This window comes from Lampetra fluviatilis, chromosome 2 (genome assembly GCF_964198595.1).
Source record: "Lampetra fluviatilis chromosome 2, kcLamFluv1.1, whole genome shotgun sequence".
In the NCBI taxonomy this organism is placed as follows: domain Eukaryota; kingdom Metazoa; phylum Chordata; class Hyperoartia; order Petromyzontiformes; family Petromyzontidae; genus Lampetra; species Lampetra fluviatilis.
Window position 1 is genome coordinate 6,571,644 of NC_136276.1, and position 18,969 is coordinate 6,590,612.

At 40.1% G+C, this 18,969-nt stretch overlaps 1 protein-coding gene across 3 annotated transcripts; it reads right to left on the reverse strand.

Annotated features, from left to right (window-relative positions):
- Positions 1-1,358: 1,358 nt before the first annotated feature.
- On the reverse strand, positions 1,359-18,269 carry CASD1 (CAS1 domain sialic acid O acetyltransferase 1). Of its 3 annotated transcripts, none has more exons than XM_078866990.1 (18): positions 18,068-18,269; positions 15,538-15,622; positions 14,398-14,518; positions 13,720-13,764; positions 12,100-12,162; positions 11,771-11,815; positions 11,338-11,461; positions 9,170-9,390; positions 8,425-8,856; positions 8,097-8,186; positions 7,773-7,892; positions 6,674-6,830; positions 6,090-6,169; positions 5,579-5,680; positions 5,338-5,478; positions 4,604-4,681; positions 4,358-4,450; positions 1,359-4,215 (listed from the first exon to the last, which is right to left on the reverse strand). In XM_078866990.1, exons 1-18 carry the CDS (start codon positions 18,210-18,212, stop codon positions 3,949-3,951), a joined length of 2,409 nt encoding a protein of 802 aa, XP_078723116.1. In that variant the 5' UTR covers positions 18,213-18,269; the 3' UTR covers positions 1,359-3,948. The 3 variants fall into 3 exon arrangements, with proteins under 3 accessions (XP_078723116.1, XP_078723107.1, XP_078723124.1); XM_078866981.1 differs by having other exon boundaries at positions 15,526-15,622; XM_078866998.1 differs by lacking the exons at positions 15,538-15,622; positions 18,068-18,269 and having other exon boundaries at positions 14,406-14,476.
- Positions 18,270-18,969: the final 700 nt, after the last annotated feature.

The window sequence follows — 18,969 nt, forward strand, 5'->3', positions numbered from 1 at the left end:
GCCTACATTAGGATTTGAAGTGTTCGTGACTGCAGGGATCCATACTTTTTGGTTCTTTCGGTAATCACGTAGGTATAAAATAAATCACATTTCGGGCGCAACACAAGCGTCCGTCACCAGGTGGGACAACCACAGCAAGAAACAATTGCTGAGTGGACAAAAGGGCTTGTGTTGCGCCCGCAACGTCGTTATTTAATTTATTTTATACCTACGTGACTTTACCGAAAGAACCAGAGTACTGCCTACATTTTTGCAATATCTAGTTGGAGGACGTTAGAACTGATCCAAAAATGTACCATGCCTAGGCAGGTTGTTCGTATAGGCAGTGAGATTGAATTTGTGAAGTCAATAGTGATCTAGAGCTGCGTGTCACCATCACATAAATGAAGGTTGATATTAAAACTGGAGATTAATTTGCCAAGAGGAGATACATTGAGATGAAGGGGCCGAGAATGGCACTTATTAAAGACATTATAAAAAACGTTAAAAAGTTGCACTTGTATTCAAAAGTTAGTCATTTGGTTTATCAGCTGGACTATCCGGCCCATGTTTGACAGCAATAATTGGTGTCTTCGAAAGAAAAGTTTTAATTTGGTTACGTTTGTAATTATTTTTTTAAAAGTGCAATACAATCACTTGGCTCAGTATATGTACTGTACATTATTTTAATTTCGACTTTGCTATGGAACATTGGACTTTAGCTTGCAACTAAAGCAATATTTGCAACAGCCAGAGAGAAACCCAAATTACAACTGGTTTAACATTTTTGTGCATCCATTACCAATAACGGTTACTTAATATTATCTGAGTAAACCCCTTTTGTCACAGAAGTAGGAAAACAATAGCATTTTAGATAATCCATTACAACTTGGAATGAAAATGTAGCATCAATGCTAGATACTGATGCCACACATTGGGGGACACGTTACAACAAAAACACTGTTGTCCCCTTTCATGTGCGCAAATAGGTCATTACGTTGACATTCAGAGCTGAATTATTATTAGGGGGGAGGGCATTTAATGTTATGGTCATTATTTCAACGAACAAGTGCTCTTCTGTTCCCCATTAAACAAGTGTCCCGAATACTGTAGTGAAATAAATGCACGACGTGCTTCTAATTAAAATGGTCTTAGAAACACTTTCTGTAAATGACGTGTCGCGCAACTTGAATGTTAACCTCATTTGTCACATTCCAAAGGAACGGTTTTGCATGGAATTTGGCAAAGTCAAATAAACTACATGCAATTTACTATCGTGAAAAATGACCAATCCCAAAAAATGTGACCACATAACAGTTCTTCTGTTTCCATTGTTTAATGAGTTAACGAATCGACTATTAATATGAGAGCAACGGACAGTAGTACAAACTGCACACTGGAGTACAAAAAGAGACGCCACGCATCAAGTCTTCCACATTTAATATTACAGTAGTCTGGTTACAATTGCAACCTGAAAAAAAATGTAATGTACAAAATTACTTCCATACATACACGCAATGGATATACATAATTGCTTCCCATGACACTACTCCAGTAGGCAACCAAACTCGTATGTAAATTCATATACTTTAACAATAACCACGTAGCCATAATAAATTACCTCACAATAATTCACATCTCCACCTACCAATGTGCAATGTCATGTAAGCGGTATTTTATTTATTAAATAGAATAAGTTACGCATTTCATTTCATGCTTTTAAAAAGCTTAATACAAATTCGATTTTACGCTGTTTAAATGTATAAAACACCTATAAACACTTGAAATGTAAAACTTGCAATTATCTTTTCAGTGCACATCAGTTACAGTACAGTTATTAGAATGCATTTCTGTATTCAAATGTACTTTCAACAGAAACGAAAGACAATAAAATAATGCCAATTCTGTACTGCAGACTAAACAAAAATAATGAAAATGTACAAACTGTAATTCGTTTTTCATAGCCTGTCCTTTTAAATAGTCCAAAAGCAACTTGATCAATAGCCTAGAAAATATATAAAGCTTACACATGTTTACATCTCCAGGTGTAACATTTGACAAATGATCAGCGATACATACAGTACTATTCAGAGCATAGGATGCAAATGACATAACATGTGCTACATTGACTATAATGTACATATAGTCAATGAAAAACCCATGAATGTACTTTAACAAAGTACAATATTGAAACCTTTGTTGAGGGAAGCATATACAAGTTAAATGGCTGCTCCCATAAACTATATAAACCTATTGTAAAATTTTCAGGGATCTTGAGAAAGGGTAAAGATTGTGCACAATGGGACACCAGAGCACCCAAAAACCATCAACTGACCAACCACTACAATTTGCCCCAAGGTTCTCATAAGCAATTTCCTTTGAAACCGACGTTTAAGACCAGAATATATCATTAAACTCTCTATGTCCATCAATATTCTAATCACTCTGCCGACGTTCTTGCATTTCAGTAGCTTTGTAGTTTTACAAATGTGCCTCAAACACTTGTGTTGTGCACCATCGACATTCAGGGATTCTCAACTACAATCCTCGAACTCACCGCCCCCTCCCCCCCCCCCCCCAAATAATACACTTATTATTCAACAAATGCATGCAATATATCATTAAATAACATTTCAATGGATAAATTGGTAAACTGGAAAATGTGGTAGGGTGCAAGAACCAGAAGTTGAAAACCTCTGAATAGACCCTATAAACACAAAATGTAAAAATAAGGCTCATATACAATTATTTTTTTGTAAATCTGTTTCATCGATAATGGCATTCACATTTATTGATCGTTAATTATTGGTTTATGCACAATGTAGATCAAACTAGTATATTCCAGTCATTTTCAAAAATGGCAAGTGTTCATGATGTAACCTATCTTTAAGTAGGTGTGGGGCATGATGAAAACTGTCAAACAAATTTTGCTTCAAAATTTGAAAAGTCAATTATTTGGTTCATGGATGCAAAAAAAAAATCAAAGATGGCATTAATGAATTAGACATACCTTTTCTATGTAAGCTGAAACACTTTAAAAAGCAGGCTAATTGTATATTAGGAAAATAAATGTATTTTACTCTTACTAACGGGGTTATCTTACAACGCTCTTCACTAATGCCCTTTATGAATGTTGCTGCAGAAGTACTTTTTATTAAGTTATTATATTCCCATAAATAGGTTTGGCTGTGTGTACTATTTCAACACACAAGAGGAGTCCAATGAAGCCTGATCACGTCTGACATGCCTGCTTTTGCATTCGATTTAAAACACACCAAGCTAACATTTATGACTTGATGGAAACATAGCTATCAGAATAATGGTTGGTAGTCTCTCATAAACCTGACGAGCATTTCCATAGGTCCAGTAACTTGCCAATCAAAATATTTATTCAAGTTTTGAAGCACAAACCTATTAATGTATCCAACTCCATATTGCAATGGAACGATGGATGGGTCTGTATATTGCTTGGGCATAGGCGAACAACAAAGTATACTTGGTCCCCTGTTAATAATTTTACTTGTGCTTTACATTTAATTATCTTGCCATTTGCTTAGTGGTACATGCAGTCACACACATCATTTAAAGTAATCTCAATGTAAAGGTAATATTTTTCAAACAATGCAAACTGAATTGCAACATTTTTCGAGTGATGGATGATAATAATACGCACATCGAAATGTTCCACATTTAAACCGAACATCCTGTAAAGTCATATTTTGGGATTTTATTTAACTTCAAAATCCTATAAAGTAGGGGATTCTCAACCAATGATCTCTGGCTCCCTCGGGATTTATAGATATAGTTGTTCATAAAAAGACGAAGAGGCCCTGACATTGCAAAGGGATTACTGAGGAGTTCCGTGCCCACTCCTTGACATTTTTATTGCCCTTGTAAAGGGATGCCAGTTCAAAAAAGGTTGAGAATCACTACTACATAGAACATCTCTGACTGGAATCAAAAGCCCCATCAGACTGGCAACCGTTGGTGGATCCAGTGGAGCAAGAGGAGTACCAGGAGGACGGCACCGACACACAACAACTTCTTGAACAGTACACCACCCTCCTTAGGAATAAGCACATGTGACAGTGTGTTGGTGATTTCAAAGATCTCATGGGCCGCACAAGTAAAGATGAACGTGGTCACAGTCAAGTTGAGGAAGGGGATGCCTGGGATCAGAACAAGGATCCCTTTAGTGTCTGCTGCTAGCCAAATGTGGCACTGGCATATGAACAACTGTAAAATAAAAAGGGGGGGGGGGGGACAACAATATGAAAATGTATCACATGACCCGCTTCTCATTTTAAAATGCCAACACAGTTTTTTTTTACATTTGTGTGTTAAAACAAATGTTAGCGTTCTTTAAAAAAAGTCTTACCTCTAATGACAGTTTTCCAAACCAAGCAAAAAAAGTGCTGTACTTGTGACGCAAGCATCCTGGTAAATTTCTTATAAAAATAAAGGCCAAAATCTATAAATGGGAAAGAGTTGCATCAAACTTAACAAACAATAAATGCATTGTGGACAATAAATGCACAACACACATTTAAAGCAACATTTTATCAACAGTGCATGAATACAAATTTAGTAATTTGAAAAATAAAGCATCAGAAATTTTACTCACCGGTACAACAGAGATGAACGGGTGAGCTTTGTTGCACTCAGTCTTATTCTTACATTTGCTTGCCCAAACTGAAAAACCCTGAAAATAGACATTAATCATATCCTTTATGGAGAGAAGAACATTTACACTTCTGTAAAAGACTACACAAAAAGTATACATCAAATTTCACTCCTTAAATATACCTGCATGTATGTGTAGAACCAAACACTTTAGTGTAAACTAGTGGTTCTTAACTGTTCTGGGGACCTGCAGACCAGTCAACCCTCAACATTTTTCGCAGACCACCACGCAGTCAAACATTTCGTGTATTATGAAAAAAATATATAATATCTGTAACAGTTTTGTGGACCACCAGTTGTGTACAGACCAGAGTGGGAACCCCTGGTGCAACAAATGTACACTTAGGTCTATTTTGAGTTAAGGAAACAGTGTTTAAATATTTGGATTAAAAAACACATTTCAAATAAAATGTGAAGTTCAATTATTGTAAAGATAGGTTCATCATCAACTGCCAATCATACATTTTCAATGCCCTGTAATGAGCCTAACTAATCTCTGAAAGTGACCTAACCATTCCATATTTTCAATCGGGGATATAAGAGGTTGATATTTATGCAAATATAACTATTATTTACTGTATTTAAACAGATTTTAGAGGTAAATCCCACACCTCTGGTGAGCATGGTTGGCTACGTACGGTGCTAAAGAAGTTCCAAATACATACAATTGCTCACCGTGAGGCTGGCAATGGCCAGGATAAGCAAAGTAAGCGAGAGGCGTGGGGGAAGCAGTCCATCTCCATAGGAGTCCCCAAGCAGCTGCAGCCGTCGCAGGGTGAGGTATCCGAAACCAAAGAGCATGCCCTGCACCACCGACTGAAAAAACAGGAGTTAATACGGTGCTCATATCCAGATCTGTCTGAATGGCAAATGCAAAGGAAATGAGGCGTTTGAAAAACTTGTAAAAAATACTTACAAAACGATCTAGCTGCCAGCGGAACCACCATTCATTTAGATTCCCGTTAAGTTCAAATAATTCAGACAAAGGCCAGAAGGAAAACATCTTTTCAAAAAAGTCCTGTAGGTAAAAAGAGCATGTTGAGTTAATGAATATTATATTTTAATAATCAATTCACATTACTTCACTTTAACTGTGGTCTTCATTAGGGGTTAAACATATACAGTACTTATTGACAAACAGTTTATGAATGCTGAACCAAAGAGTATTTATGAATGTTGTCATAGCTATTCAGTCATTGCTTCAAAAACTAAAAAATGTTTTTAAAATTGATGTCATCACCTCAAACCAAAACACAATCATTAACACAATACTGAAGCTAAATCTTTACGCACAATATATATCAAAGATGTGAATTTATTGATTTTAAAACTTTTACAACAGGAATGGAGATATGTATGACTATGTTCTCAATAACTGCCTCTTTATGTTTATTTAAAATAATTTTTAGGTAAAAAAAAATGGAAACCTTTGATGCTGAGAGGAGGACAATGCAAGTCACGAGTCCACAAAACTTCAAGATCAAAATTACGTAAAAAAATACACTTCCTGCAAACACAATACAATGTTACAGTATAATGCAGTGTTATAGCACCACAAAGCATGAATACATTTATGAAAGCAACCAAATGGATACCCACATAAAAATCTTTCTGAGTGTACACATTATTAGCCACTCAATATTATTGCAGTGTTGCAATGTGGTTGCTTTTATACACCATGTAAATACACATTTTACTATCGAGTATTGTATGATTGTACAGGGATGTGTATGTATCACCATAACAAATCCGGTGCAATTAAATCACCTAGTTGTACAATTTGAGTTTCCCTCTTTAATGTGTGATGCATTTTCTCAGTCATGTATTCATTTCAGTAAAGGCAACAAATACAAGATGTAAGATCCGGATTGTCACAATATTGACTTACATATTTATGACAAATCAACATTATTGTATATTTACGAATGCTTTTGTGCACCTTGATATTAGCCGACTGCATAGTGCATTTCATTTTTATTCACAAGGATGGCTTACATTATACTATACTGACCATTGGAAATCTTGGCACTGATCTGAGGCCAAATGGAGAGAAGCAGGAACATGACGATAAACCACACAGTGACCAGCGGCACAAAATAGTAAAACTGGTAAGGGCGGTCCATCACCAGACACAGGATGACCACCAGGAAGTTAAGGCGGAAACACACCTACAAACACAAAGCTCATTACTGTACAATATTTGTACAGGAACACAGCAAATCTGGAAACAAGGAATATGAAGATCATACATAACAATTTTTTAGAACTATCATTAAAACATTGAATTACAAAAATTTAATTAAAAAAATGATTTACAATGTATTTAAGTGGATGAGGTTGATGCTTAAAATTTTCAATAGCGGTTTGGTTGAAACATTTATCGCAACTATTTTACTCATTGTTGGTTTCTACCAAAAAGGTACCATGAATAACAATGTAAAAATAATGTGATGAAGATACTCCGGTTCATCTAGCCAGCAGAAGCTATTTGAGGCATAAGTCACGTAAATTTTTATTTTTTTGTACATACGTCGCCACCTTTCTTCCACAAATCAGCCATTCAAAGCGCCATCACATTAAAACGTTAATATAAAATTATGAAGACTCTAAACAACACACCTCTGGAGATCGTTCCACATGTGTGGTGCTGCAAATGAGAAAGATTTGTCTCCCATGGTTTTGTGTTTGGTTTTTGGTGGTTGGAAGAAGTGTTTGGGTTCAGAGCCAAGTGAGGTTTCTGTAAGGTGGAGCTGAATTGTGTATTGCTTGTATGCTAATAGGATAATTTCAAAGCATATTCTAAATTGGATTGGTAACTAGTGTCAGTTTGTTCACGTTTGTGTGATGTAGGATGATTTCTGGAGGTTGAAAATTAGTCTATAGGTATTATTCTGGATGATTTGAAGGCATTGTAGCTGTGTTTGAGGTGTGCCAAAAAGCAGTGAGTTGCAATAATCTAGCCAAGGGGTTATGAATGCGTGTATGAGGGATGACCTGTTTTGAATGATGCATGAGGTTATCCATCTGATGTTGCGTAGATGGGCATGTGCGCTTTTTGCGATTTGAGATATGTTCTGAAAAATGTAACACATCCATAAATATTTCCTTACCTGAAGGAGACGGTGCAAACCCAGATCTCCTTTGCTCCAGAAGTAATAGAAGTGTCCATATCCAGTGAGAAATAGATAGGCAGCCACCAATACTCGAACATGCATGTACACTGGGAGAAACTGTACACACAAGGCACACCACTTTAGTTTTCTAGGAATACTAACAATTTTTTTTAAATGTATGAAAGCATATCAATTGTACTGCATGTTAACTGCAAATGTGTTGGTGTTGTTATATAAGCGGAATACGCTGTACAATAGAAATGTGAATTTTGTTTTAATGCAGTGGACTTGTAAGTGGCATTATTTTTACTAAACACGTACTGCACTGGCTCCAGAGATGTGGTATATTAGGATGACGAGCTGCATCCAGCCTTTCCACTCATTAGTTTGTTCTCGGTTCAGCATGGAACTCTGTGGAGAATACAGTTCAGCAAATGTAAATTGCAAAACCAGCGATTATATTGCTGAAATAACTTTTAAAATATATACAAGCTTGAGCCTGATACGATGTTTTGCAGAGGTGTCATTATTATTGCAGTCTGAAAAATGTACAATTCACTTCATTTTAATTATATCACTTTATAAGTTGGACACTCATAATGCCATTCAACAAAAATGAATTTGCACATTGCAACAAGTGTTAACTTACATCTTTGGCAGTATCAGAGTAAAATATTCCAAGTACCATGACGTAAATCACAGGCACAAAGAAGTAAGTGTGGCTGTAGTGCTTCTGCTCTTTCATAAACAGATTTGCTCGATCACAAAGATAAAAGTACGCCATGATAAGGCCAAGCTTGGCGACAGGCCAAACCACAGTCTCCAGGGAGAGTGAAGGTGACAGTGGGCTGATGACAGGCAATTTCTTTTCTTCCCCACTCTCCTCATCTGTGCTGGGTCGCACACTAGCCCTGCGTGGACGATGGCACGTGCGCAAAACCACGCTAAGAAAAGCGCACAGCACAAACACACAGGCGACGACCTGCTGCACAAGTGTTGTGCGTGGCTGTGGCAGGCAGCACGAGCCATCCACTGGCTGGATCACTGGGTTACACAATGCGTTCAGTAGAATCATGGCATCCTGGCAGGTACACATACACAACGTGCATTCAATTACAATATTGTACGTGCATTTAACCTCAACTAAATGTAAATTTCTATGCATGTTTGTTCAATTAACATGTTCGTTTATGTTCGATGAACCTCACCAATTATACGCAGTGTTATATCAGTGTATTGTTGATGACGAGCTGTTCTGCACTTGTATCAAGATTTACGATTAAAGTGCATTTATTTTTTAGAATTTATTTATCTCCCAAGACGAGTTGCAATACAACAATTATACATTTATAATAACTCGAAAACAGAGATTAGAGACAATAAAAAAAACTCACAGTGGTTAACACACTCTCAGGGAGGTGCAGTCCATCAGAGCATTTATCCAGCCCTGCCTGTGCTATTAATTGCGACGCCTTCAACACCAACAATTTGCCACCACTACCAGAGTTAGTGCCACTAGAACCAAACATGTTAAGGACAGCTTCATTGTAAGAATCAATTCGAACGTTTGTGATCATTCGTCGACGTTCCGAGAGGATAGCTTCATTCACAGGGTCTGTAGATGACAGAGAACCAATAATGTTGCAAAACACATTATTTTCAAAATATACAACTCAAATGCCAGTATCATTATTTTAAAGTAGTACTTATTAAAGAGCACTACATTTATTTCCATCTCACATCATCATCAAAGCAAGACTTGTTATAATCTCCCATAAACCTCCACTCAATGGGAAAATGAAAATATTGCATGAATTTCCTTTCCTCTGGCCACCCACACTGCTGAGATCCACTGCTCAAGACTCTCCTCATCTTGTCTGATCTACAACTGTCTTTCCATATCATGACATTTATTAAAAACTAAACTATAAACAATTTGTATTTTACCAGGTAAGGCCCACTGAGCTATGTCGCTCTTTTTCAGCAGCAACTTGGCCACAAATGAAAGCTCAACGAAATGGCTTATCATGTGGACATGTATAGCAGCCAAATACTCTCAACGCATGTTTCTAAAAGTGGAGGGAAAAACCAGAGGACCTGAAGAAAACATGACCACGGGGAGAACATGCAAACTCCAAATATACAGACGTCAGGGTCGGATCGAATCCATGACCTCCTATATACCACGCGAGGTAGTTAACATTTTGCCACCATGGTGCCCACAACCTCCCTCTGTGGCCTGTAACATTCCTTGCTAAAAATTGTAATACACAATGCACCCCCCCATCCCTTTTCAAAATTCTTGAAACGTAAATGTTTTCCCCCTATGTATACAGAAGTTTAAGATGCAGTTGCATTGTAAGAGTTGTCAGCAAAAACATTTTAGTTAAACAGTAATATATAACAAAGTAAATCCTTAATGCACATTCATTTAACGTGATGCATTTGCACCTTTTCATTTATTAATACTCATGTATCCTCTGTGAAGGATACAAAACTAGACTAAATTGGGGTTTTCAAAAAATATTTTATATCAATGCAAGATACATAAAGTGACATGTTTTAACTAATACCATTAACATTTGGATTTGTAGAGCATCTAAATACAACTGCATTTCACTTGGAATATTGTCAGCGTAATATAATGGTACCTTCTAAATTTACCTATGCCTGTTAAAATATGAAAAAAGGTCATATTGCAATAACGTACATCTAGAGGTGGAGTGATGTATCACTCCCCTAAAAACTTGATGACTTGTAGTGATTCAGGACAGCACCTCAATTGAAGAATAGATTTTTTTTATAGTCGTGAACGTCATCATAATGTGAACGCATATCTTATACAAATAAACGTCTCTTCTTACACATATAATTAGATTAATATATTATGAGCTTAAGAATATATATTAAATCACGCATTGTTATACCTATGATCAAGTCAGATTAAACTAATCTATATTGGAAACATATGAACTGGTCCATCATGATTTTCATACTAAAGAAGTCTGTTAAGTAAGATATCACAAAATCATAACATATTTTGGAAAACATTGGTTTAAAAATGTCTCTAAACATATCTGGAATAATAGTCCGTTTAGATATAAAGCACTGTCGGATGGGGCCTCCAAGGGCAAGCCTGGCATCACCCCCTCCGGAACATTAGCAGTACTGCAAGTGAATAAAATGCATGTTGCATTCTAGACACTCCTATAAGCTGCAGATACTTATAACGGTGACACGAACCCCACAGGTATCCCCACAGTATGTAGAGAGAGACTAGAATTACTTGGCCTACACATTGTTTTCAGATGGCGGTATTTCTCATGGCATGTACATAATGTTTAAGATAAAAAAAAATAACCCAACATAACTGATTGTAATCAGACTAAACCATGTGAGCATTAAAATAATCTTGATGATCTTGCAGCTGTCAGAAGCTAGAAGTTATACGCTCATGAAAATAAAAAAAATTTCCAGCATCATTACCACAGTTGTATTCACAAACCAACATTCTTTCTGTATCACTAATTTTACAATACAATGCCAATAAACACAGCTCTACCTTGCAGGACCCAGTAGACAGGGCTGTCAGCTGCCAGTTGTTTCATGTGAGGCAGTAAGGCAGTGATATTTATTTTGTATTGTGTCAATGCCTCTTCACTCCCATTGTTTAGTTTGATTGACCACTGCAAAGCATACAATTCATCATGCATATGAGAAAGTGGACTTCGTCGTGCATGGTTAGTCTGAACATATGATGTAAGCAGTCTGTGTTGCGGTGTTCAGAAAGTCGGAGAATGAACATTAAAAATGAGCGCAGTAATTTTAGCACTGCCTTATCCAGACAAGATTGATTATATATCCTAAAAAGTATTAATCACCAAAAAGTTACATGATGTGCACATTTTTATTGACATATAATATAATTATATTAACAAATTGCAAACGAGGTCTAAAAATGTGTACAGTACTTTAAATTCCTGAATGTTACTTACAGTTCCGGCAGCAATTACGGTCATATCGGGCCTTGGTAGACGGTCCTAAACAAAACAGAAAATACCAAAACAGGGTGTGCTTGTGGCTCATTTAAATTTACACTTATGTTTTTCAATTAACTCTTTATTAAAAACATTAAATGGTCCCACAACGTTGTTGTCATTTACAAAAAGATTACACACAGTACTTTATGGGTCCATTACAATGGTTGTATTTGTATATTTTATTAGACCTTAGATTCAATAATCAAGAAGATATTTATTTTGAAATAATTTGAGTCTTCTTTTCGTAGGATTTATTTTTTTAGATTATTAAATGATGCGCTCACCTCATTCCATGCTTTGAAAAGGTTATTGACGGAGCTGTTTATTTCCGGGTACCAAAAAAAGTTCTGGAAAAACAATGAATAAAACTTTAGATACTGGCATTTTTATTATATTTATATCTAGTGCCCAATATGCCAGGGCATCCCAAGAGAGGTTTACATCATATCTCAACTCAAATATTTGAAGAGGGCACCGCCAGTAGCAGATATCTCTGTGGGCACAAGATAACTTAGCAACTGGCCTGCAAACTGACATCAGCTTGTCAATGAGAGGGCGATGATTACAGTGTAAATCAAACCGAGTCATTTACACCGATTATTTATAACACGAAATTCGAATTCAATGTTTAATTGTAACGTGGAAAATGCTGTTTAGCCAGTTGCCCAGCTAGTTTGCAAGGAAAACCTGTGGTGCATCAGCACAGAACAACATGAAAGTGATCCATGCACGGAAGAACAGGCAACATCGGATTATAATGTTTTCATCTTATATAGTGTCATTCATGGTAATAGCATCCCATAACGCGTACATTAATACCTACTATCACCCATGAATGTCTGTCCTTAACACTCGTGACGTCACTCCATATCAACCAGCCCCCCTCATTAATATTCACGAGCAGGTTACGTCCTCAAAATGGACACCCCCCACCCCTCCTGATTAATAATCATGAGCGGGTGACGACACTCAATATGGAGTACCCCCTCCCACAATCATGCGCAAATGACGTCACTCCACATCGAACAGCCCCCCCCCTTCATTAATAATCACGAGCAGGTTATGTCCTCCAAATGGACACCCCCCCCCATTATTATTACCTACTATAATGAGCCAAGAATGTCTGTGTGCAATGCTCGTGACGTCACTCCACGTCGACCAGCCCCCCTCACTAATAATCATGAGCATGTTAAGTCACTCTACATGGAACACCCTCCCCCCACATGAATAATCATGAGCAGGGGACGTCACTACACATCGAACAGCCCCCCTCATTAATAATAAGTATAAGGTGACGACCTCCAAATGGACACCCCCCCCCCCCCATTCATAATTAACAGATGACGTCACTCCACATGGGGGGCCGAGGAGCCTCCTCCCCCCTCCTCGGTGTCAACTTACAACCCTCACTACAAAGGCAGAACCCTCACGTCATGCAATCTCCTTAACGCTATTGAGACATCAAAGTAAAAAGGACGTCATGATGAACAAGGGATTATAACCTTAAAATGATATAGGTCTGTGTCACCGCGCCCTTACAAATTGCACACGAATTGATGCAATGAATATCACGTCGCGGTCTGCTTTTCACTTGCAACTTTCAGATTTACTACAATACACCTGTCCTTGGACGGGCAAAAGGCTAGTTATATATGACAACCAAATCCCATATACAGCCACTACCAAGCAAATGAAAATCCTACTACCAAAAAAACAAACAAATTAAGAAATGGTACCAAAAAACAAAAATGCGTCGAAGGCAGAGGCACTGCTAGGCTGCAAGGTGGCACGATTATAATATAATATAGACAAGTGAGGTTTTATTATATGTACACTTTTATATCAACGCAAACTTTAAATTTGACCAATCACTTGTTAGAAACGTTTAAACAAAAGAAACTTACCACTTTCAGTTTTATTAGTTTTTCTTCAAATGTAATATTTGTATGCTGTGGAAAATGGAAAAAAAAAACGTGACTTAAAAATGCGATTTGATAAAAACATTCTTCAATGGGAAATCATATTTAGTCAACAAAAAGTTTTACATTTGTTTGGTACTTAAAAAAAAACAATTGTATTGTTGGCATTTCTATATTTGTATCCACTCCTGAATGACGTCACCACAATCCAAACCATCTCTCAGCCCTGACAATGCTTCAATATAGCTCGCTTCACAGCACAACAGCTGATCTAATCACTTCATATCCGCACGGCTAAGCTCTTAGGCTGAGTCTCATCCATCGGCCATCATCTTTTCCAGGTGGCCTTCGCAAGCCAACTTACTTACCTTCAAAGTCAATATGTAATTTTCCATTTGCTCCCTAATCCATGTCACTCTCTGTCTCGCAATATCATTCAAAGCCCATGCTTTTTTTTTTATACAACTTTCATCTTTGGTTGCATTCCAAGTGTTAAAGCAGTTACTGCATTATGAATGTAAAAAAAGCGGCTACCATGGTGCGAGTTAAAAATTATTACTATGGTGTGATTATAGTGTAGTTTCATATATCACTGTTCTTTATTGTTGCTTTCAATTAAACTGCATGACTATTCAAATTGTATATTACTACCAAGAGACATACCTTTTTACCTTCATCTCGCCTCTGTGGGTTGATCAGCTTTGTGAAGGCATAGAAAAGCTGCCTAACTCTTGAATCGCCCACAAAAGTCACTTGCTTGCTTCTCAAACAATCTGATATCTCACTGCAAGGTGCGAGACACAAATTATATGAAAATGTTACAAAGTGTAAAACATACAGCATGACGAATATGCAGAATTGCATTACAGGTGTAGTGGCATCCATGGAGACACACACTAGAACTTGGAGGCAACACGTTTATTCCAACACCCCGACAGGTTAACTACATACACGTACGGGATAACGACATAGGTGGTAGTTAACTTCCACTAGCGACTAAACCAGAACGGGCAACTACATAACCGGGTCAGGTCAGGAACGTACTGCCTGACCCACGATGCCGAACGTGACGACCCAAGATCGAGGAGACGTAGCACGGCGGGTTGATTCCAGAAGACAGCCTGGATCGGCGCTCGGGACTTCCCTTTTATGCCCCTGAGCGTGGCCTGGCCCCACCCTAGGCCACACCCCCTTCTAGATCCTACTCGAAGGTTCTGAACCTTATGTCACGTGTCGCTCTCGCCACCCCTTGGCCCCCCTTGCTACCCTCTCCTGGTCTCGTGCCCTCTCGGGTTCACCCAGACTGTCATGTCCTGAAGTGCCCTCTCTCTGGCAGTCACCAGCAGCATGCCCCTTCGGGCTCGCTTCTATGTCATACACACTCTGGTGCCAGAGACGCTAACATGCACAGTACCACTCTTCTTCCAATAGCTGGCGCTAGATGCCATAGTGACTCAATATACATCACTACACGTGTATAAATTCGTGTTGAAGGTGTAACAAATGCAAAAACACGAGGAATTACGTTCATACATATACATGTTATGAGCTTATATATAACAAGTATAGAACTATGTTGGAAATAAACATTGATTGTCATATGACAAATGGCTGAATATGTAATTGTCGCCACTGGCTCAGCTACCAAATGAAAACACTGCCCAATGTTCATTTAAGAAGCGATTCAAAAGACATCCGGAGTTGAGCAGTCTTTACCACAGAGGCAGTGTACACATCCGTGAATCTATGGAACACCACAGTACAATAAGCATGGCGTGATAAGTGCGTCACCTTGTCCTATACGTGTGCATCATGCAGCCCCGTGGCTGCCAGACTTCATCTCCAAGGAAACGACCATCATTGAGCAGCCCTGCACACGTGTCTCCACCTGCACACAAGCAGCTCTGTCATGGGCCGCTAAACCGTGGGCTGTCCAGGTTTTGAAAAAAAACCCGGTTAACTTCAACGGGCTAAAAAAACACAGTGACAATAAAGCTCCAGAGAAATTAGATAGCGGTGCGAAGAACGGGGAGCCCTTGTCTTGGTGCAGAGCCACGATTGTGGGGTCATGCCTCTGTACTCTGAGGGGTACGGCCAGCATCAGGGGTGGGGTTGTTAAGACGGGTGGCACCATGGATGGGGTGGTGATGGTGACGGTTATGGTGGTGGTGTTGTTGATGCTGCTGTTCAGGCAGTGACGATGGTGGCGATCGTGGTGGTGTTTATAGTGTTGGTGTTAATGGTGCTCATGATGGTGTTTGTGGTAATAATGTTGTGTTCATAGTATGCGTTTTGATGGTGGTAGTATTGTGATAGTATTGACTGTATTGATAGTGATGATTATCGTGTTATATTGATGGTGATTATGATATTGTAGTTAATTGATTATATTGTTCATTAAGCTGCTGATGTTAATGGTACAGCATTAGCATTACATTCTTTTTGTGGATGTTGGCAATAATGGCATTATTGTTGATGAGACTATTAATGCTGATGTCATCATTATTCTTATTCTTGTTTACCCACGAAAGCCTGAGTCTCAAAACTGTTTCAAGAGGGTTCGATTTTCACAGTATGATGTTGCTGTGTCATCCCAATTGAGATTTTTTAAATGTTTTTTTTAGCTATGGGAGTAAATCAATGCACAACACACAAACTCCACACAGAGGCACCCGAGTCGGGAATCGAACCCAGGGCCTTCTAGCAGTGAAGCATTCAGTGTCACATTGCACCACGCTGCTGCTTGCTGCCAAGTGATGTTTTTGCTATGTTGATAAAATAAAAGGCAGATGTGAGCGGATTGAAGCACTTTTGGAATGCTGATCTTTGCTCATGTCAAGCAACATACCGATGTCTCCGGAGGAAATACCTGCTGAGATATAGGGATGGACTGACGAAAATGAACAAAAGCGTCCAAAGAAGTATGGATAAATGCATGTTTTGAGATTACACCGAGATACACGGACTACGGTAAATAGAAGTTAAATACAAACATTACCAATGCTGATTTGAAGCTTTCAACATTAACAGTTAAGAAACGTGGGCTTGGACCGAATACGTGGCTAGAAGTGGTGACGGCTGTTGCTCGTAAATAACAACCCATGTGGCAGAAAAAGGCAAGCGCACACGGAGGAAGGGAAAACGACTGCGGAGAGACGAGGGCGATAATATCGTCTCGTGTGGACGTGCTAAGGTAGATTGGTGGATTATGGGACCGTTGCCCAACTCCGTGCGCCGTGTTGGGCCTGACATTTGTGTTCAGCATTGGCGTACATGTGACGGAAAAAGTAGAGGTTTTCATCCGTGCAAATAGCTTGTTCGTGCCACTGCTGGCGAAAGGGCCTCCCCACTCGAGGGGGATCTAGAGAGATAACCCCCTTTAAAGGATGGTGACATGGCCCAGCGTTTGCGCGTTCCGACGCCTGTTGCAGAGGTTCCAGGTTATAATCCAGAGACCATCCTGTTTATTACTGGGGGAGGGGGGGGGTAATCATCATAATACGCGTCGTCTTTCTCACAGCGGATGTTAAATATCCCCTGATGCCTTTGGCAAGAACGAGTCGTATGCCTGGGTGCAAATTCGTAAACGAACCGCAACTGGCCCAGGTGACTACTCTTGCCAATGAGACGAGTCTGGTTACTCGAGTTGTCACCTGGTTAAACAAGTTAACCTGAAACTTAATACTCGAGCGTATGCGGCTCTCTCTGCCACGCTGGCCATACGTCTTGGACAAATACAGGTGGAAGTACAGTACTGTACCCACACTTGTGAACTGCCGTGCCGGGAGATCGCACTGGCGACCTCGGGTATTGCCAGTCCAACCTGTCAACACCACGGACGACGTCCCCCTCCCCCCTATTAACACAACAGCGCCTGGCGTTGCTGTGTTGTTGTATTGATGGTATTGGTGGTATCGACGGCGTGATGGTGAGGGCATTGCAGCGTGTCGGTGAGGTGGAACATTTGGCGGCTAAGTGTTGTTTATTATTGTCCATGCTATTGCTGCGGTGTCGCGTTGACAGTAATGTTGACTGTCGAGGCTGTCGATGCGTCGCTAATGATGTCGGCATATTTGACGCGATGGTGCATTTGTCTGCAACGTAACATCGCCGATGATGCTGTTTGCACATCTGACGTGATGGTGCACTATCCACCACGTGGCAATGAAAATGCTGGTGATGTGTGAACAACGTCTGGCGTGACGGTGCCGATATCATCCTCGTGTGTGGAGATGTTGAAATGCGCGCATCAACAGCGCGTACGGTCCGTTGCGTCGAGTCGCATCGCGTCTCCCCCCCCCCCACCACCACCGCCAGGTCAACCCCCTCCTACCCGTGAGGTGCCTGTCCGCGCCGTGGAACAGCGCCAGGGCGATGGCGAGCACCGCCGCCGCTCGCTTCGCCCACAGACCCGCGGCAGCCGCCGCCGCCGCCTCTTCGCCGCGCCGATGCGGCCTCCGCGCGGCCGAGGGCGCCATGCCGCGTGACGTCACCGCCGCCACCACCACCACCGCTACTACCACGTGACTCTCCCGCGCGCGCGCGCCCACCCTCTTGCCCACGTGACTCCCTCCCCCTGCCCGGCTCGCGCGCGCCTCTCTCCCCCCACCCCACGTGACTCCCCCTACTCGCCCATCACCCACCCCAAAAGCAAAGCCGCTCCAACTTTTGTTCAACATTTTTTTTATTTTAGGTCCCTCTGCAATATTAAGGGGCCATCCAGTTAGTACGTACGCATGGAGGAGGGGGGGTTAACCCAAATGCGTACGCTTGCGTATGGGGGGTCTACTGACACGTTACGTACGCATAGGAGAAAGGGGCCGTCCATAAATGACGTCACGCGATTTTTGACCCCCCCCCCCTCGTCACACGGCGTCACAAAAAGTCAGACCCCCCTCAAATATGACGTCACAAAGCTCTGACCCCCCCCCCCCCCAAATAAACTCTGATGTAGGAAAAACATTTATTAAAAAGTCTATTTAATTAAGTAGAACTTGTTGTGACGTCACATTTCTCACCCTCCCCCCGTCACACATCGTCACAAATGTCTGACCCCACCCCCCTAGGTGCGTGACGTCATTTATGGACGGGGGGGGGGGTGAAGCCTCGATAATAATTTGTCTACATTGGCCTTCAAATGAGTTAGATAATCCGGCGGTGGACTATCTGTTTGCTTAAACACGTTAAGATGATTAATCCTTGATCGTTTATGCGTGGATTGAATATCGGCCGTTC

Coding starts and splice junctions, on each gene's coding strand:
- CASD1 (XM_078866981.1), bottom strand. CDS start 18,212: ATGGCGCCCTCGGCCGCGCGGAGGCCGCATCGGCGCGGCGAAGAGGCG. Junction 14,519..15,525: donor ATGCACACGTATAGGACAAG/GTGACGCACTTA, acceptor CGCACCTTGCAG/TGAGATATCAGATTGTTTGA. Junction 8,857..9,169: donor CTGAGAGTGTGTTAACCACT/GTGAGTTTTTTT, acceptor TGTACCTGCCAG/GATGCCATGATTCTACTGAA.